Source organism: Aulostomus chinensis, chromosome 22 (assembly GCF_037954235.1).
Source record: "Aulostomus chinensis isolate RoL2024-O1b breed Wild chromosome 22, RoL_Achi_v1.0, whole genome shotgun sequence".
In the NCBI taxonomy this organism is placed as follows: Eukaryota; Metazoa; Chordata; class Actinopteri; order Syngnathiformes; family Aulostomidae; genus Aulostomus; species Aulostomus chinensis.
Window position 1 is genome coordinate 2,711,697 of NC_141341.1, and position 21,083 is coordinate 2,732,779.

A 21,083-nucleotide genomic window follows, 5' to 3' on the forward strand; every position below is an offset into this window, starting at 1 on the left:
AACGTAACTGCTCCTTTTCTCTGTACAAACATACTGATGAATATTGACATTTATACATTCCTTTGCATGGAAAATTTAAAGGTTTGTCCATTTTTTTTAAATGATTCTGATACTTGCGCTGATGTGATTTGAAGAAGCCTTCTACCGCCAATTACATGAACTGTATCATATCTGAGCAGAAGTCGTGAATTTTCTTGTGTTTCTCTGCAACATTACATTATAATTTTCCATAAACTGAAGAAAACTCTTCATTAGAGGTGAACGTGTTTCCGAAGAGACAGCAACATTTCCTCTGGGAGGCTCCAGTGTCCGCCAGTAACCTCTCCACCAACTCTCATGCTGAGCTGAACTTGTCTTGACCTCTTGACCTCATGCACTGGATGTGTCTCCCTTTACTCAGCGACATGTGAGGCAACATGACCATGCAACCCTTCTCCCGCACGAAGAGGATGCAGGCTGCGGGGTTTCGCAGCGATTCGGGGCCAATGTGCAACAGTACCAGAGTACTAAGCCAAAATCCTCCACCATCATCATGTTTTCATCCTTGCAGGGGGAGGGAGGGTTGACTGCGAGGCAAAGTGGGGGGAGAGACAGACACACACGGGCCTAGTCACCACATCTTTTCATACGAAGGAGCTGCTCCGCTAAAACGTTAGTAACACGCATCTGTTTGCATTAAATATACATTGGCTGCATTGCTCTGTCGCAAGGTAAGGGCAGTGTGAGACAGGCGAAACGGCTGTTTAGCTGGTCAGTTCCCTCGCCGCCTTCCGAGGCAGTCATGCTAGCTAGGGAGCTAACTTGCTAAATTAGCGCTTAGCTTCTTTGCCAATTTAACAGCGTTTGTATTTTTATGTTAAAAAATATTAGTAAACAGGCCACGCCTTTTTTTACATATCCATTGAAACAACACGTATGAGCCTACACTGTGTCGAAGCTGGGCTGCTAACCAGTTAGCTCAGACGGTATTTACAGGCGTTATCCGTTAGCGAGCCTCCGAGCTGTGTGGCTGCTAACGCTAGCTTCCTACAGCGATGATTTGTTGCCATCTGTCTGGGCTCCATCGAAATACTGGATTTGGACGATTTCCTCACTACTTTGAGGCAAGATCGCAATGTCCGCGTCTTATCAATCCGCGTGGTTCTTCCTCTGTTTTTTATTTATTTATTTTCTAATAGTAAATGACCTAGTCTCCTCGCCCTGGGTTATATCAGGACAAGCCAGACTGACATCAGCTGAACAGCCGGCTGCTCTTTAAGGTCCTCCTTCAGAAATATGCCTGACATGCATCAAATATTACTCATTTCCTTCGACGGGCAGACGGATGTCCACATGTGTGACAGGGTGACATCCACCGCCGTTTAGCGTCGTTGTCAGGCGGACATTCATGATGCAAAACCGGTGACTGTTTACTAATGCAAAGATCTGACTTGTGTTGGAATTCCAGAGCCGTTTTTGGTTTCCCCAAACAACTCGGGCCCGGGCCTCAGTCCGCGGTCTAGAGTTTGATAGCGGGCTGAAACACAGAAGCACGTTGGAGTGTAGCTGCCAGTCGGTCCCTGTGCTCCAGCCACCATCATGGGAGACAGCAGAGGTGAGGAAACGTCACATATTTAAATTGGTTTTGTTGTTGTTTTTCTATTAATATTTTTAAGCTGTTACTAGCACTGCAACAGTACATCCCAAATACTGCAGGTAAAACTGTAAATAGAAGCCACAGATTTTTTGAAAAAAATGTTTTGATTTCATGACTGCTGTAAAGTCAGGCTTGTGAAAGAGGTGGACTCGAAACTTGTGGGGCGGAAAATATGTTGCATTATAGAAAAACAACCACGTGAGAGCTGATCGAAGCACAGTTTGCCTTCAATCATCCAACCAAGTTTCATCTCACCAGATTTCTCTGAAGCAAAGCCGAGGATAGATAGATACTTTATTTGCCCTCCAGGAGAAATTTGGGTGGCAGCAACAATCATGACACGATCACTCCTCACACCATCACATGATGGAGACGTCAAAGGACACGCATTTACATTGCACATGCAGGAAAAGTAAGAGCACAGATGGAGACGGACGACCCCTTTTTGTGTTTGTGGTCATATTTTTTTTAAAAAAGTGACAGTTTATGGTACAAAAAACCAGATGTGCTGATTTTTTTTTTTTGTAAGTAGCTTCGTCCAATGGTAGAATTGAATCCACATATCCAAATCTACCATCATTTCGATCATGTATCATTAATATGTAACTTCTCCTATCCAAACACTGTCCCATTCACTCCTTGTTTGGGCCACATTTGGACGGAGTAAATGTACGTCTTAGGTGCACCTAACTTCAGGTACCGGGAGTCAAATCTTGCTGTTTGCTGTGTACTGTTGCAGTTTCAGCAGGTATTTAAATTTTAAATGTTAAAAAGGAGAACAAGTTTAAATCGCTTTAGTTTTGAATAAAACTAAAACTGTGTATTTTCGCCGCAAACAGGATTGTTTTAATCCAGGATTTATTATCAGTTGTCTGACTAGATGCTGCCGTCAAGACAACATGGCTATTCAGTTGTTCGTAATCACTGACACGCCATTCTTGTTTATTATATTTAAGATGTGGTAAACACAGCTCATAATCATACCTGGATTACGTTGTTTGGTTAAACCCCATTGCGAGTAGGTCTCATTATACTGGCAGCGTTTGTGCTCCTCGCCACTGGAAGGTGCCAACGACCACAGACAGCTTGAAACACAGTTGTTAAACTGTAAAATCTTACAAAGATGTTTTTCACTTTCTGAATGAGAGCTTGGTGACTCCAGAAGTCATAGAAAAGTCAGTCACTTAGGCCGCGTTTCCACCGGCTCACTGCGGCTCAGGTCAGGTGGGGTGGGCTTGGTATGGGTGCGTTTCCACGACTACTGGGTACCACGTCAGCGTGGGTGGACTCACCGGCCGAGAGTTCCCGGCATGATTTGTGTGCAACACAACAACAGCAAGAGGACACGGAGGCGGCGTGACGCCTGCTGCTGGGTCAGTGGTTTTTGCTTAAACTAAAAGTGAGGGAGGACAGACAGGCAAGGCTTCAAGTGGTGAACCAGAACCCCCAAGAAAAGAAAAAGAGACTTCACCGAGCCATGACCAGGATTCCACGAGGCCAGGATGATAGGAAGTAGACGACGCAAGCGGGTGAGTTACCCAACCAGCGCCCCACTCTGTGTTTATCTCACATTTTAGTCCCTGCTCGGCTTGCTTGGAACCCCAGCAGAGCAGGGACCAAAATTGGTAACGGTTAGTACCGTGTTGGGGCCGGTGGACACAGGGCCAAACCGACCTGACATGAGCTGAAGTGAGCCAGTGGAAACACGCCCTTAATATTAGCTCAAAGTTAATGGAGACCAGCTACGAACACTCTAGTTTTGTGTTTTTGCACCATGTTGTCATGCATCTATAATTTATGTCTCCACTGACTGGCTGTCTTTTGTCAGACTCTCGCAGCCCAGACAGTTCGTCTGTGTCCTCCCCTCCATCAGGCCAGCGCTCCCCTCCGCTGGTTCCCTCAGCAGCCTCCATGACCTCCCTGCCTCCCATCACCACAGCTGGGGTCAACAGCCCCATCAGTAGTATCGGCTCCCCCTTCTCTGTGATCAGCTCTTCGCTGGGCTCTCCCTGCCTCCCTGGCACACCATCAGTGGGCTACGGGCCCATTAGTAGTCCGCAGGTAAGGAAGCACTTGATTCTGAATATGCGGAGTGCCTGCACCCTTTAGGTCCATAGAAAGTGCTTAAATTTCCCAGCTGTAAGGACCAGTTCATTGCAGTTCAAATCTTCAGCCTCTGTGCCAGGTTTATAGGGTGAAGTTGGCCTCTGATTCCTATGTTCATGAAGTCTGAGTAGAGGTCTCTGTCTGCTGTGGAAGAAGAATCACAAAATGCATAAGAAAACCCATCATGTCGTCCTTATGTTGATTTACTCCTCTGTCCTTCACTCAGATCAACTCAACTGTGTCCATGTCGGGACTTCACGCCGTGAGCAGCTCTGATGATGTGAAACCTCCGTTGGGCTTGAAGCAGCTGTCGGCCCACAGCCCAGGGCCAATGTTGTCTCAGAAACGCCTTTGTTCCATCTGTGGCGACAGATCCTCTGGTGACTACACCTTCAACACACCTTCTACTTTCTCTTCCTGTGAATTAGAGCTTTCCAGTTAGCTTTAAAAGTTGGCGAGAGCTGCTGTCTAACTTGAGCCTCCCTCCCCCTTCTCCTCACCAGGTAAACACTACGGTGTCTACAGCTGCGAGGGCTGTAAAGGCTTCTTCAAGCGGACAGTGCGTAAAGACCTGACGTACACCTGTCGGGACAATAAAGACTGCATGGTGGACAAGCGTCAGAGGAACCGTTGCCAGTACTGCCGCTACCAGAAGTGCCTGGCCATGGGCATGAAGAGAGAAGGTGAGTTGGCACATAATCTCATCAAATCTCCTCATCTTTTGACCTCTTCTGCTCATGACTCATAAAATAGAGGAGGTTGTGACACCTCGCTGACGATCACAGGCATGATTCAACGGAGCGGCTCTAGGAAGGCTCTTTGAATATTTGAGGAACCGAAAGGGCTTCCTGCAGTCTCTCTGCGCCAACACAAAGTTCTCAAAGTTTTGTGGCATTAAGCAGTGGATGGAGTTTACTCAGTCGTCATGGAGATTGTTCAACTGAGCCAACTTTGTTCCTGTGCGTCATCAAAGTCAGGTTGAGCTTAGTCAAGGACAACTTTATGTGCTGTAGATTATTGAAACTGTTGAATAAAATGTTTTCAAGAATATAGATTAAGTGCAGATGCCCTTGACTGAGGTTCGTTGAATATTCATGACCCAGTGACAGCCACAAGATGTCAGTGAACATAGCACAGTATCAGGTGGACAAGATATGATCTTTTATTCTTTTTTTTTTTGCAGCATCTTTGAAATGACTGGGTCGAAGGTCAATTACGACGCTTTAAGCTGACGTATAAATTGGGAAGAGGGTTATTTATTTGCAGCCGAGAGGCTATCACGTCTCTGTCATGGATAGACCAGACGATGATTCAGCTGGGCAGCATCACTCTCATTTTGCACCACATGCTCCAAATTTGGTCTCTTAAGGGATAAAAAAACAGACTCGTACTCTGGTAAAACTGAACAAGGCAAATGAGGTAATTTCTGCATTCAAGGAGCTGGAAGAAATGAGTCTTCACGTGTGGCACGTGTGCTCTTCTAAAGTGCCGGTGCTTATAGAGATACTAGTGTTTGAATTTACTGACATAAAATTAAAAGTTGAGAAAACTTAATGATGTCGCTAGATACTAAAAACAGACATTCTTGCTTTGGAATGGCCTCATCCAGAATTTACATTTCAGTGCTGGACTTCTCATGATCGGTCATCAGAGGACTCCTCGTACAAAGACCCTTCGATCGGTGTTTGAGGATCCGAATTTTTCCCCATACTGGAAAACGCTGGTTATTGAAACATTTTAAATGATGAGAAAGCCCAGCACATTTTAGGCCCTTAATGATCGTGTACATCGGTGATTCAGGTACAGTTACGTCCACGTACTGATTACCAGGGGATTGTATGTGGTTGCTGTCAGGGATGTGCCGGTACTGTTAATAGTAACCTTGGAAAAAAAAAACACGGTTCCACAGTATCACGGTATCCTAAACCTGTATGTGTTGTTTGGCTGTTTCTGGCTTTAAAAAAAAAGACTTTTGGCCGTTGAACAAAATTAAGTTTTAAACAGCATTACAGCGCCATTCATTTGGAACGTTAGTCAACATTGTTTATCAATGCAAGCGATTCATCTAATTGGTCGATCATTTTTAATTACCGATTGGCTTCTGAAGAACCGGTTGGACACTGCACACAAATAACTATGGTATCAGTGTTGATTTGTTAAATGCTGCTGACAACACAGGACAGTCAGCGATACTGCTGGTTGCTCTAGAAAAGAGAGGGACCACGTACGCTCTGCAGGCGGCCCGGGGCACTTGCTCTCCGGGAAGCAGCTGATACTTTGGTGGAGGTTTGACGGCAAATCTTAGTGGTTTTGATACCGTGATGTTTTTAAACTGTGGAACTGTTAAACCGCGTATCCCCAGTTGCTATTAGTCTGCTGTAGCCAGATGTCCTTTCATGTCACCGAGACGTCACAGCACAAACGTCCGGCTCAACCTGTCGTCATTCTGCCATAGTAGAAAAACTCTCTGGCTTGGTTGTGTTACTGTCAGCAATTCATAATCATTACGGACGGTGCCAAGCCCTGGCTGCTTTCAGAACGTAGGTGAGGCTACATGCTCACCCTGAGTTTGTTCATGGCAAAACGTAGCGAGGAGGACTTTCAAAAGGCACCGTGCGAAAAGCAGAAGCAGCAGAGAATGCGGACTGCAAGCTTAAACCTGCGAGGTTGGGCTCGTAAACCAGGCTAGATGAACATCAGCTACTGGTAAATTCACAGGAAATGAACCAGTATATCGGCCCTGCAGGATGCAAATACTTCCAAGTGATTATTGAAAGTATTTCCACTTGAAAATCCCTTTGTGGTGTTAAACTGTCCTATTTTTTTCAATGAAACTTGGTACCTAAACAATTCAGGATTACTGTAGCGATGATGCCGAGCATATCTGGCTCCTGTCACCATTCATCATCACATGCTCTGCTCTCTGCTTTTCTGAGACCCCGCTTGAGTTCCTGAATGTTATGATACTAGATTTATCATGGTTTGACTTAAACCCAGTTTTTGTGAGATACATTTTTTTATTTTTTTATTTGGTGGCCTCCAAACTTGATACTTTTAAGGGCTATCAGCAGTTCTACCAAGCCCAGATTCAAGTTAAACTTAAGAATAAAGTACACGTTTTGGAGTTGAGCGAGACAGACACCATGTGACATTCCTCCTGGGACGTGGTCAGCTTGGGGCTGGGAAACAATCCGTTTTCTCAATTGCAATTAATAGCTGAATTGAAATTGTTTATCGCATTTTTAATCACGTTTAAATTGTCGTTCTTTCCAGACAGTTCTTAAGTCTGTGTTAACAATGTAAAGCATCTCTGGTCTTCATTGGAAATCAAATAGAAAAAAAAATCGATTGTGATCTGTATTTTTTTTTTCTCTTTAAAAAACATTATAGTGTAGACTCACTCATTAGCCTTCTGCCTGTACAGCGGCTGAGGTCATGTGATCATTTTATGGTGCAGGGTGCAGCCAGACTCAGGGCTCGGCTAGAGATTAAGTTTTAACCCTTGGTTCTTGAGTAAACCCTTCTGTGAATAGCAGTAAGTAGGGATGCACGATTTCATCGGCACATCATCAGCGTCGGAAGGTATCGGTCATTCTCGACTAACCCGGTGTCGGTCCTCTGGCCTTTGTTTATGTCAGCCCAGTGCTGTGCTGGTCTCTTCTTCTCTGCTCATCATCTGTTATTCATGATGAGGGAACAACGTGGTAAATATTGAATTCGTGGGCTTTTCCATATGTCCTGTAAATAAAGAAAAACAAGTATTAACAATGACGATGTTAACATGTGTTTTTCAGTATGTAAACACATTTATATATACATTTATGTAGATAATGTTGACATCAAATATCAGTTATTGGCCAAAGAAGTTGTTCAATATCAGCATGTTGGACATCAGCAAAAAAGCCCAGTATCGTGCATCCCTAGTTGTTAATGTTTGTCTGTGTGCTTTCTGTGCTATTGAGCCTTGAGAAAATTAGGGGATGGACAGAACGAGTAAAGAGAGGTAGAGAGGGAGATGGGGGTGGGTGAGCCTTGTAAACACTAACCCCCTTTCCCCTCTCTTCCTTTTTTTGTTTCCTCTCGTTCTCTCTCTCCCCCCCTCCCTCCTTCTGTAGTGGCCAAGATGAACGACAGATGTAAGGAGAAGAGGGAGGGAGGGGTGTGTGTCTGTGTCTGAGTGAGCGAGAGGCAGAGATTACATGCATGTCAGTGAGGAAGAGGAGGAGCTAATATCAAAGGTTTTCGTGCCAGGTGGACCACGTGTTTGGCCTTAATGGATGAAGGCAAAGTTTGCAGAGTACTTTTTAGTCTGGCTGTTGTACTTTGGTCCCACCCAGGTGCTCAGTCAGAGCAGCCCTGCTTCTGCCCAGAGACCTTCACCTATTTAAGGACACATAGAGGGAACACATGTTTGATCTCCCACCCTTGATTTACAAGCCAATCAGGGCTGCGTAAGATTTCCACCAGAAAGAAGCCAAAATTAGAACCAACCTTTTTCTGTATCAAATAGTGACTCTGTGACCCGCGCAGAATCGAAGACAAATTGAATAGTGCATTAACTTCAAACTGATGGTCCGAAATAGATGAAAGAGAGTAACTGCAACCCCGCTGTAATGATGATAACGTTGACAGAATGTTCTAAGGATGTTGGTCACGCTGTAGGCTGGTACAGCACCGCTGCATATCTGGACGCCGACAACCAGTCCATGTTGGCTTGACCCTTAGATTGAAGGATCTTTTTGTTGTTGTTGTTTTTTCTAATGGGATGTCACATGACCTCAGAGTGTGTGTGCTGAGATCTGTTGAGAGTAGAAATCTGATGTTAAATGACTACAATGAACTGACTACTGAGTATAGAGTATTCTTTTCATGACGTGCATGTCATGGTCCAGTTCCCCTCTGTGTGACTCAAGGACTGCTGATGAAAAAACATCTCAGTCTGCAGGAATTGCAGCGTAATCGCACTGAGCTCCATTCTTTGCATTTATATGCGCTAAAACAATCTGACTTCTGTCAGTTCCCTGCACTAATCAGAGGAATTCCATAAACATCATAAAAACTACACCAGTAAAATGTGAATGAATCCAGTTGTATAGCTGTAGGCGAGTGAGCAGGTAAAAATGACATGTTGGAGGACCCCGACATCCTCAGTTTAAAAACCCGAGCGAAAAGGCCTTTTTTCCCCTTCACACCAGTGTCACATGTAATTCAAAAGCCAGTTGGATCAGAATAATTTCATGTTGTGTTTGGTACATTTGGTCCATGCTGCCTTGACTTTGATGCTGACAGAAGAATGAAAGACAGTGTGAAAGACTTGCAAGTTATTATGAGTTGATCACATCCCTTCCCAACGTTGTTGCACATTTTTCCTCCATTTCTTTTCATTTTGCTGCTTCGTCTTCGTCTGCCAATCGTCTCCCGCACCAATGCTCATTTTTACCACATTCCACACAACTCCAATTCTGCTCCCCCCCTCGCTTTTATCCGTCATTCTTTTGTGTGTTGACACATCCTCCTGCTCACTCCCATGTCAATACTGTGTGATGCTGCTTTTCGTTGTTCTTTTTCTGCTTGGTGGTTGCTGTCTTTAATCGCCTCCTATGTTCACTGGCCATCCTTCTGTTTCCTACTTCACTTTTTATCCCCCTCTCTTATTCATATTCTCTCCTGCCTGCCTGCTCTTTGTATTTCTTCCTCCTCTTTTTTTTTTTTGTCCTTCATTTTTTGTTTCTCCCCTCTGCCCGCCCGATTCCCCTGTCCTGCAGCTGTTCAAGAGGAGCGTCAGAGAAACAAGGAGCGGGACGGTGAGGTGGAGTCGACCAGCGCGGTGAACGAGGAGATGCCCGTGGAAAAGATTCTGGAGGCTGAGATGGCAGTAGAACAGAAGACGGAGCTTCATGCCGACGGAAGCTCAGGCGGCAGCTCTGTGAGTGGTGGCAGGTCACCTCGAACCAATCAAGATTGACATGTGAATTTTGATCAAATGCGATCACTTTGAATATGTGACTCCATTTTTTCCCCCAGTTATGTATTGAGGGTTTATATTCATGCAGAGATCTTAACATTTTGCGTCTCTTCTACACGGGTGGTCTTTGCATTTGGATCGCGGGCTGCAATGCAGTAATAATGTGTTTTGTGATGAAGATTTGTGATGAAATCCTCCACCTCACCTCTCTGCAGCCCAACGATCCTGTCACAAACATCTGTCAGGCAGCAGACAAGCAGCTCTTCACCCTGGTGGAATGGGCCAAGAGGATCCCTCACTTCTCTGAGCTGCCTCTGGACGACCAGGTTATCTTGCTCCGTGCAGGTGGGTGGGTGGTATGACTGAACTAATATAACTAAAATATTTTATATTTTCTTCTTTAATATTTTCTTCTATTTTGACTCACTCTATTCATTATTGCCCCTTTTCATAATTTTACTTAGGCGCTGCTGAAATGTATGAAATTCCCGTTTTTTGGATCAATGAAGTTCATCTTAAGTTTGTAATATGTCAAGGCTTAAGTTCACTTTAAGCCTAAACTTCTGTCCTTGTAAATTCACTACCTTATTTAAGAATAAAAGAGGAATGTATCACATAAATGAACTGTATCAAATTACAGTATTCCAGCTACAGTTGGGGCTGTCTGCTCCACTGCACCAGCAAACATGGCTGCAAGGGTTTACATCTGGCCACACCACCTACGCTTTGTTCCTGGTTTTGCCACAACAGCTCTTTATATTTGAGGTGGTTGTCGCTGAGTGCCGGTTGTCCTCAGAGGAACTTGTCCCTCCCGTCCAACTATCCAGAACCATGTGCTGTCCTTGGTTAACAACCCCGCTGTTTAAACTAAAGCAGTATATTATTTGAATATTGCATTTTGAAAATGAAAAAACAACCAAATATTAAGACCCAGACTCTTCAACAGGCTGGAATGAGCTCCTGATTGCGTCATTCTCCCACCGCTCTATCTCAGTGAAGGACGGGATTTTACTGGCCACGGGCCTTCATGTCCACAGGAACAGTGCTCACAGTGCAGGTGTTGGAGCCATCTTTGACAGGTAACACACAGATGCATGCCATTGAACCGTAATTCCCCAGTATTCTGAAGGTTGAGTCTGAGACCCATCTGGAAGGACACATGCCATTTAAAATAAATAAAAAAATAAAAAAATCACTGGATAGTTTGACCAATGAGTGATTTAAGTGCTTCTTCAGAGACTTTTTTCTGCTCTACTTTTAAACTGTGCAGGATCTCAGAATAGAAGATGAACAGCCTACTCTTAGCCTGAAATACCCCCAAAAGCCACATAAGTTCCCTAATTCTCTCTTGAATCCACAGACTAAACCAACATCAGCTCTCAAAGTGAAGCAGATCGTCTTCATCCACGCTCATTTCCGTGTCTCTGATTGTTTCACACTCTGTTTTCTTTGATCTAAACGCGCACATTGTTCATGTTTAGCTGGATTAGTGATCAGGGTAAGAATGTAGGAAACTGTGTCCTCACTGCTGGCCGGCTGCAGTTGCTGTGTTCTGTGTTGGCTGTGATTGGCTGAGACACGTTGCTTCTTTAGACCTGCCTGTAGGGTGACGACGCATGCTGGGGAGGCTGGTGACTAATCCAACTCTAGACAAGCATGAGCGCACACAAACGCACTCAGTGGCAAGGCAGCTATGGCAGCTTTTAATCATGCAGTCATGGCTGCCCTATGCGCACAACCACGATCTTGTGAAAATCCATCAGAAATTTCTCCCTAAATGATTTGGAACATTCTAAATGATGTCCAGTCTAGCGCTGAAGGGCCATGGATAAAGGTTGTGGTGATCCCGTTTCATTTTCTCCTGACCACAGAATGATTATTTTGAAATTCCATCTCAAAATCAAGAGCTTTGTACTTTCGTGTTGTTAATAAATTGTCAAGTTTGTGTATAGGTTTTTTTTGTTGTTTTTGTATTGCAGTGCTTTCTTCTGGCAGCAGGCTTCTGTTTCAGCTTGGCATCTGTTCGAAGCTTCTGCTGAATGTTAATAATGAAACCTCACACCCCTAACACCTTGAGTGACCTCTGAATAGGTGGTATCAAATCATTGAGCAAAGGAGAAAATACAACATTTCACAAAACAAAACAAAAAACAAAAACAGCATTTCACAATGCAAAAAGGAATTTATTTTAGACAACAGCATTTGACCGCCCGAGGACGCATAACTTCTGCAAAACGTCTTGCGTTGTGCCAGGATACACACGTTTGAAAACCTGGACAGGAAGGACAGGATCTATATGCGCACAGACATTCGTATTCTCTTCTTCTCTAGACAACTGCTCGTCAAACTTCCTCAAACTTAGCTGATGTGTTGCTGAGGGTGTAAGGAAGTGCATTTCTGAGTTTGAAATCGTTTGGAGGAGCTGTTGTCATTTTGGCTAAGAAATTAAGGTAAAAATGGGCGCGCACAAATTTCAGGGGCTGCTGGTTTGACTACGGCGCTGCAAAGAACGAGATATTCCACGTTTCACATCTACTACAGCAAATAAACTCCATGTACATTTACCATGATCATGAGAGGAGGCACAGAATTAACCACACCCATGCACTCGTGTTGACTAAACCTGTGGTGTTCCTGCTTTTGTGTGTCAAAACGTCAGGCGTTTGAGATGTGGTCACTCAGAATGACGAAGGTAGAAGGCACTCTCTTTCTCCTTTTTGTGAAATGTGGTGTTTTCTTTTGTGATTTGCTGTGTGAAACTGTGTCAATTTGTTGCATTTTTATACGTAACAACTTTTCAAGGAATTTATTTATTTTAGTCTCTTGATTTCCCTTTTTTTTGGACAAGTTTTATGAATACAAATGTTTTCATACTGTTAATGTACTTGGGTCACATGATTCATCTTGTGAATTTAGGACTACATTTTATATTACAGATTCTGATGATATATAACAGGTCAAATGTTTCTTTGAGTTCACATGAGGCAAAGCCTGAATTTGGGTGCAGGAGTAACATGAAGCCTGTAGCCTGCGCAGAGAGTTTTACTCTTTGAAATACACCAGGAACACCACAGATTTTCACCATGACAAATCACATGTGAGGATTAACATTCTGTTCAGCTGGAAGGCTAAAAACACAGAATACTTCAATAATAATGTAACTGTGCAATGAAATTGTAATAACACATTGTGATTGAATACACAGGGCGCACAATGCTGAGGTTGGGGCCATATTTGACAGGTAATTACGCCACTACACACACTTTTCTTGAACCCCTCCTCTTTGAACCAACATGGAAACTAACACAGAAATGATGTTCAAAGATTTGCAGAAGCCAGACAAAATTCTGAACGTCTACTGAGAATCAAATGAGGGATCACTTGGCGAACTCTAGGGGTGTGGTTTCATTGAGTCTGAATTCAGGTTTAGAGTTCTAAATAAGCTGGTCCAGTTGCCTGCAGAATACTTTTCATCTTTTGCCCGTTGCCATGACTCTGGCCAAACCAAATGGTCGTTGAGCCTTGCCTGGCTGTGAAGAGCCAATCGGAATCTTTGTTCTGGCGTTTTCTGATGGTATTAATTGAGACACGTAGCTCTGTTGTACATCTCCAGTACGGACACTATTTCTAATGGAGCTTAAGAGCTTGCCGCTTGGGTTCAGGAAAATAAAAAAAAATCCCATTCATGTTCTCCACTGGTATCAGTCATAATGTCGTAACCATCCGAAGTCGACTCACCCTGAGCGAGCAGGTTGTGAATTCCACTCCTGGAGAAGCCTCAAGTTCCTTCGGTCCACCGTGTTTCATGAAAAATTCCTTTACTTGCCACCTCAGGCCGTCTGAGTCGGCTAACTGCACAATTGCAACAGGAACAAACCCTCCTATGAATGCGGTCAGGTTTTACCTCAAGACTGTGGAACCATTGGCCCTTTGGCGTGTATCTGAACACTGGAACTTTTCCTAACTGTGTATTTCTGTTTCTCTTCATTGTACCCCTTTTCTTGGTCTTTAATTTATTGAGCTATGGACCCCTTGTGTGTCCTGAATAATGTCTAAAATCTTATCACAGAGAATTAGCACACTGCCCACAATACAAAAGTATATCACCAGCATCTCTGATTGGAGGAGCGCCCTGTTACCATGGAGATGTTGAATGAACTTGTCACCAATGGCCATTTTGAGTTTCATGCTTTCCTGCTCCGTTTGATAGAAATGTGGCTGCAGAAACTTGACTTCGGTTTGTGGTGAGAAAATGTTAACTATTTTATTTATTAGATGCTAACTGACAACAGCTAGCAACATCAAAAATGGTCAGGTAGTGATAAAGTGTGCTAAGTTTGAACGAAGTGGGGTTTGAAATACTCGTTGCAGTGCCTCGTGGGGTGAGTAGTCCCTGAACTCTCAGGATAAACCTTCCACTTGATATGTTTTTACATCACATCAAATATGGCGTGGTCATGATTCATCTGCTTGCTGAGTACTTTGTTTCTTGACTTAAAACTGGTTATGTTAATGGAGGAATTAAACAGAAAATTTATCTTCCAGAACTACGGCAGGAAGTAGGCAGTCACTGCTGAGCTCAAGGATTTTTCCACTATGATAAGGGATGCTTCTTTTTCACGAGTGTTGACGTCTCTCGCTCCTCAGATAGGTGTAATTCTAACAATTATTTATTTGTCAGTGCATTGTTTTGTAGGTTTGTTGAATATAATCATTCCACAATATTAAAAGCCTGGGATGGAGAAGCAAATCCATCGTTCATCATCCATTTTTGTCATGAATCTGTTTATTGTTTTATTTTCTAATTGGGAAATTGTTTTGACTTTCAAACATCAGAAAACTGTTGTTGTTGTTGTTTTTTTAAGTCCATCTTAGGTGACGAGGGAACATGCCAAAACCCTCTTGAAATATTCAGAATATTGACAGCTGTTAAGACCCTTCGAGAGGTTGAGGGCAGGATTGCAAGGGGATAGCGCGCGCGACCGTATGAAAATACAGGTATAAATGCACCCAAGACGCATTGAGGACAGAGTGAGGTGAAGAATTCACTTTACACAAGAGTGAATACAGCAGTACAGCAACTATGTGGGCTCAAATATGTCTGAGTGCAAGCGTGTGTCTCTTCAGTGTCAAGCAAACTGTCAGTCTTTTCCCAGGTGTGTGTTTGCTCACACAAAATTCAACAGAAAAACCAATTGATTGTGGAAAACGTAGGCATTGATTAGCTTTTTGTTTAAAACAAAATCAACAGATTGGCCCTCCAGTGTCGCTGGTTTATGGGCTGTTACCCTAATCCTTATTTAGACATGATCAGCATCATCCTTGTGGTCAAAATTAAAATATTTGTTGCTCTTGGACATCTGACAGCAATAAGCTTGGACTTCCTGCAAAGACGTTTGTAGCTTTACCGGGAATGAACCTTTTTAATTCCTCAGCCACAGTAGAGTTGAATTTTCGCCAGACACGTAGAGCAGCTTGCTGTCACCACCGGCTGTAAATGTAAGGGAGAGAAGCAGCCCCTGAATTAGTGGATGAACTTGAATCATTTGGTTGCAGCGAGTTGCCACCCTGACCAGTTTTTAATCAGTCTTTTTTCCTGCAGATGCAGCGCTTCAGCCGTGTTCCAACTACTTCGGACGTGAAGTCATAGGCCACGTTCAATAATCCGACCACTGACCCTGTATTATCGAAGGAAATATTTTGATTACATGAGTTCCTTATAGAATATTCCATTCATAATCCTTTTTAGATACTGCAGAGGAGAGTTGAGTATTTTCATTTTGGATTTGGACCTGAAGTCGTTCTGTTATGTATCATAAAAATGATGCAAGAACACCAGCACAACTTCATCGTACCACTAAAGTGTGTACGTGTCTTCAGCACAATGGAAAGATAACGACCGAGATCAGAATCCACATCTTAATTGCTTACACTGACCTTATTTGGATTGAGTTTTGAAAATCCTGTTTACATGGCAGCGTCTTCTTCAGTGTGTTGTCCTATCAGGGTCATTGTGAGAATATTGCTGGCCATGTAAACGTAGCCAATGAGCTTTTCGATTGTGGAGTTTTGTCCCGTTGTTCTGACTCTCTTCTATGCCCTTTTCCTATTTTTTGTTGTTGTTTTTCTTGGTCTGCCATTTGTCTCTCAGCTCCTTCCCTTCTTATCTAATTTGGTGATGTTCAATTTCTCCTTCCCACCCTTCTCCCTCTCCTCTTCCTCTCCCTCTCCTCTTCTTGTCCCTCTCTTCTTCCTCTCCCTCTCTTCCTCCTCTACCTGCAGAGTTTTGACAGAGCTTGTGAGCAAGATGAGAGACATGCAAATGGATAAGACTGAGCTGGGCTGCCTTCGAGCTATTATCCTCTTCAATCCAGGTATCCAGAAAAGCAGAACATGTAAATTGTCTTTGGAAGAATAGGATTCTCCCATTTTAATTTCCTTTATTTTCGTCTGAAGATGCCAAGGGTTTGTCCAACCCCAGTGAGGTGGAGCTCCTGAGAGAAAGGGTTTATGCATCTCTTGAGACCTACTGCAAACAGAAATACCCTGACCAGCAGGGAAGGTATGCCTCAGCACACGTGCAGTACGAAGTTTGAGCATTTGCTTCTGTCGTTGACTTAAAACCTGTTTTCATCCTGCATGTCACCTGCTACAACACGTGGTACGGCTCAGTTCTTCTCTCAGATATCCAGGAAAACACGACTGCCTCGTGCACGACGTTGTCTCGCTCTGCATATCCTCTCATTCTTGTTGAAGTTTATGATTCCATGTTCATACTGGAGATGTGAAAAACGTCAAACCCCTACCTAGTTCACATCTCATCCTTCCCCTCCAGGTTTGCAAAGCTCCTCCTCCGGCTCCCAGCACTACGCTCCATTGGCTTAAAGTGCCTGGAGCACCTGTTCTTCTTTAAACTGATTGGTGACACACCCATCGACACTTTCCTGATGGAGATGCTGGAGGCGCCTCACCAGCTCACCTAGAAGAGCCAGGTTTGGTCCGGCCAGGATCTGATGCACACCAGGATGACCTACATGCCGCCCCTGCGTTGGGTTGTTGGCGCTTGTCGTTGGGCTTCACTTAACCGCAGCACCTGCTGGTTCCAATGTGCCGGCTCTCACACTTAATACACGCACCTAAACTCACACGAACATGTTTCCTGTCCCCGGCTAATTCTCCTCTCCCACACTCTTACATGCAGATTTTAACTTTCATAAAGGAATGGACACACAAAATAACAAGACAGAGGTGACATGGTTCGGAATCAACAATATGCTAAGAAACACATTCTCCCGCATTCAGTTTCCCACCATGTGGGTTGAAACTCAAGGAGTTTATCCCCTTTTATCACAAATATACAGTAAATGTCTTAATTTTGAATTAGTCCTCATTTTCACATCTTCATCTCAGAGTGGGTTTTTGCTTCTGCATAACTGGTATACTTCCTGTTTTACTTGGTTACACTGCTAACTGCACCTCTGTATATTATACTCATCACTAGCTGGTTAGTTATTCATGTATGGTTTTAGCTTAAAAATCAAGTGCGTAGCATTTCAATCAACTGTCAACCATCTAACAAATGTATTTCTTAAAGGTCAGGAGGTGTCTTTAAAAATGGACAGGCAGACGCACCCTCCCGATGACTTCATTCAATCCTAAAATATTTTAAGCTTTTTTGAATATTCATGCTGAAACTTGACTGAGTTTCTATCTTGAAGTACTGTACTCATGAAATGAGAGCTTTTTCCAAGGCATTGAAATCCAGGAAAAAGGGGTTGGGAGCACTTTGTTGAAAAGACAAACTTTGACCTTCCCACCCTGATGCGCACAGTGGGCTTTGTAAGACAAGAAGAATGACTTGAATTTTTTGTTTTGGTTTTATCTCTTCCTCTACTTGGGCAGTTGGTTGGCATTTTGAACAGCTTGAGGCTTGAGGAAGTACAGCTTCATGCAAAATATTATTTGCTTCTATTTTAACTCTCGTTCCCCCAAATCTTCCTTTTGCTGGTGGTCATTTATGCACTTTTGTGAGTTGTAACTGCGTAAATGTTCACGTTTCCTTGAAATGACCATCTTTCCTCAGACATCTAAAATGACCTTAAGGTACTACGTGTAGGGTTTTCTCATTATTGCATTCGTCAAGTCAGATGAGATTTGTAATGGATCAGGCATAAATAATCAAATTCCGGTACAGATGATAATCAGATTTGAATGTTTTAACATTTTACCTGGCAAAATGTATTTGAGCCAGTCCAGCTGCTTTTCTTGACAGGTTGCTCTTGAATCCAGAAATCTGCTGTGTATCAACTCCTCATTGCCCACAGTTGATGGAAGGGACTTTGTGAGCTTTCAGCAGTTCGATGTAGAACTGGTCAGCCTGTAGCTTACGTTTTGTGGGCAACTGCTTGGAGAAACTATCTGAGAAATGAACCCTTAGGCGTGCTGAGCTACAACTAATGCAGTCTATCGGAGAACAGCCCTGCCGTGAAATCTGTCCTGAGAGAAATCCATCCACTGACACCTTTTAAGAAGAATGAATCAGAATCTGAACACGCAGTCCAAAATACAAAAAAATAAAACCTTCCCATATTGAATTCAATTTACAAAGGTCCTACAGCTTCTTGCACTTTTGTAGTATTTTATTAAGACCAAAAATTATTTTTCAGATGTCTCAACATGTCTGGAGAGAAAGTCTCTCATACCTTGTGATTGTCAAGTTGGTGTTCTGGTCACCTTAGAAATAACATTTTAATCATAAAGAGGCAAAAATACTTGGTGAGTTATTCCTGGCAGTGACCTCCACGCCCAGTGCCAAAAACCTTTCAAGCTGGGCAGGATGGGCTTTAGGGCTTTGGACTCCCATATCAAGAGCATGAAAACACACGATGACCGTGAATAGCCTGCTAGCAGCAGGTTGCACACAGCAGTTTAACAATGGCAGCGCATAAAAAAGGTACAGCGGCTGTTGTGAGAAATGCTAAAGAGATCATTTGTCTGTAAAGCAGTTGGAGGTTGGAATTTGTCATTAAATTTCTCTCAAAGTGGTTTTAAGAAAAAAACGTCATAGACTTGACCCAGAGGTACCTGGAGGAACCCTGTACCAGCAGGTCAGTGGTATTGGGCTGCATTAGTTTTAGCTAGGTGTTCCTAATAAAGCGGCGGATGCTGCTCTCAATCCGCTTCGTCAAATGTGGTGTGAAAAGCTTTTAATTACAACACGAAAAAAACAGATGTGAAATGTGAAAAAAACAAACAAACTGCTGAAAGAACCATACAGCAGCGATGATGCAGTGTGTGTTTTCTCCCAGTTGTCGTTCAGTATCGCAATGAGCTCATCGTCAAAATGTATTCAGCCCTCCACTCTTAGATCCACCGGCTGTGGAAATGACTAAAACAAAGCACCAGTGTTTGAATTTCCAAAGCACTTTTTGTGTGCTGTGCTACTATAATGCAATAATGAACTTCCTTGGTTCTGTAGAGTGGAAATCCTACACTTACTACCTGCTGCTTTGAAACTTTATTCAGTGTGTATTGGCTCAGTGCTTGCGACTTTTGTACAGTAGATGTAAATAATAGAAGAAGAGAAAAAAGATATCACACAGGAGTCACGCAGAAACGAAGGCCTGTTCACACTGGTCCAACGTGGCTCTAAAAAAATAAATTTAATAGCGCTATATTTTTTTGCTGTTAATCGACATCGGACCTGCCTCCCGTGTAACGACACCTTGAAATTGTTGTTGAGCCCTCACCACACCTCACTGCTGCTTTTGCACCAACTTCTGCCAATGTTTCCCGTTGTTCTTGCTAACTGATTGGATCTCATTGACAATGGCACTTGACGTTTACTGTGATTGACATTAGTGGGCAACTGAGTCTGAGCGTTGCATCGTAAAGTCAACTGCAGCTCCCACGTGATCAAAACTATGAATGAAACCGTTTATAACGCTCATGGCTGAGCAGTACTGGGGTACACATTCAGATTTATTACCATTTTTTTAGTATTTAAAGGAGTGTTGAAGTTCAGGTGTCTATTTAGCCTTTGTTGTAGTCTCCACATTTATTAGAAATGTACATTTTGCAGTATCAATACAGGGAAGAGGTGCAGCTGTCCTCTACCAGGTGCTAAATAACTAATGTGGTCTTTTAGTTTGAAAACTTGCACATTTACATCAATGCAATGCACAGTATGCAAGTACAAATCAGACAGATGTGGATATTCCTTCACTTTGTTACTTCATTACCCTTAACTCTATCGCAGCCTCGTGGAAGATGAGCACCAGCTAAGAGCTTGTGCATTTGAGCTGTGGCTGGTGAGTCTTTGTACACTGACAGGCACGGCCAGAGTTCGTTGGTATTACAAAGACTGGTAGAAATGGTAAAAGCGGCTGTTGTGTTGTGCAGTCTGCCCGCTCCTTTCACCAGGTTGCAGTGAGCTTCCTGCCCTGCCGATTGTCCAAATATGTCTTCTCAGAGAGGATTCTTGGCCTCCCTCATGTGATGTGGACTTGGCCAGCAGTTAGACGACCTGTAAGACAGGTGCTTCTTCTTGTTCGTATCGTTAAGTTGAGCTGAACCTCGGGTGTGTCGTTTAGTTTTTTTCTGGAGGCGTACGGCCATCTCAACAAAGTGTCAGAAGAAGCAGAAAAAAAGTCAGCCTTGTATCATTAATTCCTCATTAGCGATCATGAAAAGGCCTGGTGGTTCTGCTTTGATGAGAAGTAGTGTTACCAGTATATGTTTCTTGTATGGTCTTTTTAGTGGCTTGAGTTGGTGCATGTGAGCAAAACCCAGTAGCTTTGAGACTTGAGTGAACAGATTGTGTGGCCACTGGGCTTTGACATCTGTGATCGGGTTGACCCAACCCTTTTATTTCTTTTTTTAACAAACTTTTTAAAAGTGCAACCCAAAGTGAGATTTTGAGAGTAGATGTGACTCTAGGATGTGTGCGTCTCTGCAGGGGTGTCCTGATCCGAGCTCAGAGATCAGACCAGGGGCTGATGAGGGCTTTTTGAACCGATCAGAATCCCATCATTTTACTCAACCTCAACTGTCATGTAGAGCTGCTATAATCGATTATTCGCCAACTATTTTGATGAGTTGTTTCGTTGTTGTTGTTGTTGTTGTTTTTTTCTCACGCAAAGCTGTCAAACATTTGCAGACTCCAGACCTGAACATAAGGATTTGTGACAAAAAGTATTTTTGGGTCGTTGTTTACTGAAAAACAACAAAAAAACAATAAAGCATGAAGGAACAGCTTGGCTCGCCGGCAGTAGTTTCTTTGTAGGTTGGATTGATTTCAACTATAAGCGTAGTGCACTGGCGCGGTCCTCGGGCAATCGTATTATTAATGAAAATGTAATTATCAGATGCAGACTC

The 21,083-nt window shown here is 43.3% G+C and overlaps 1 protein-coding gene across 5 annotated transcripts; it reads left to right on the forward strand.

Moving 5' to 3' along the window:
* Positions 1–504: 504 nt before the first annotated feature.
* On the forward strand, positions 505–18,965 carry rxrba (retinoid x receptor, beta a). 5 transcript variants are annotated; one of them, XM_086193412.1, is made up of 13 exons: positions 505–651; positions 1,448–1,594; positions 3,465–3,697; positions 3,969–4,122; positions 4,246–4,425; positions 7,858–7,878; positions 9,508–9,668; positions 9,923–10,052; positions 10,654–10,786; positions 12,913–12,948; positions 15,990–16,081; positions 16,164–16,269; positions 16,543–18,965. In XM_086193412.1, the coding sequence occupies exons 2-13, from the start codon at positions 1,579–1,581 to the stop codon at positions 16,688–16,690; spliced, it is 1,410 nt and encodes a 469-aa protein (XP_086049538.1). In that variant the 5' UTR covers positions 505–651; positions 1,448–1,578; the 3' UTR covers positions 16,691–18,965. The 5 variants fall into 5 exon arrangements, with proteins under 5 accessions (XP_086049538.1, XP_086049541.1, XP_086049540.1 ...); XM_086193413.1 differs by lacking the exon at positions 505–651 and adding an exon at positions 1,221–1,259; XM_086193415.1 differs by lacking the exon at positions 12,913–12,948 and having other exon boundaries at positions 506–651.
* Positions 18,966–21,083: the final 2,118 nt, after the last annotated feature.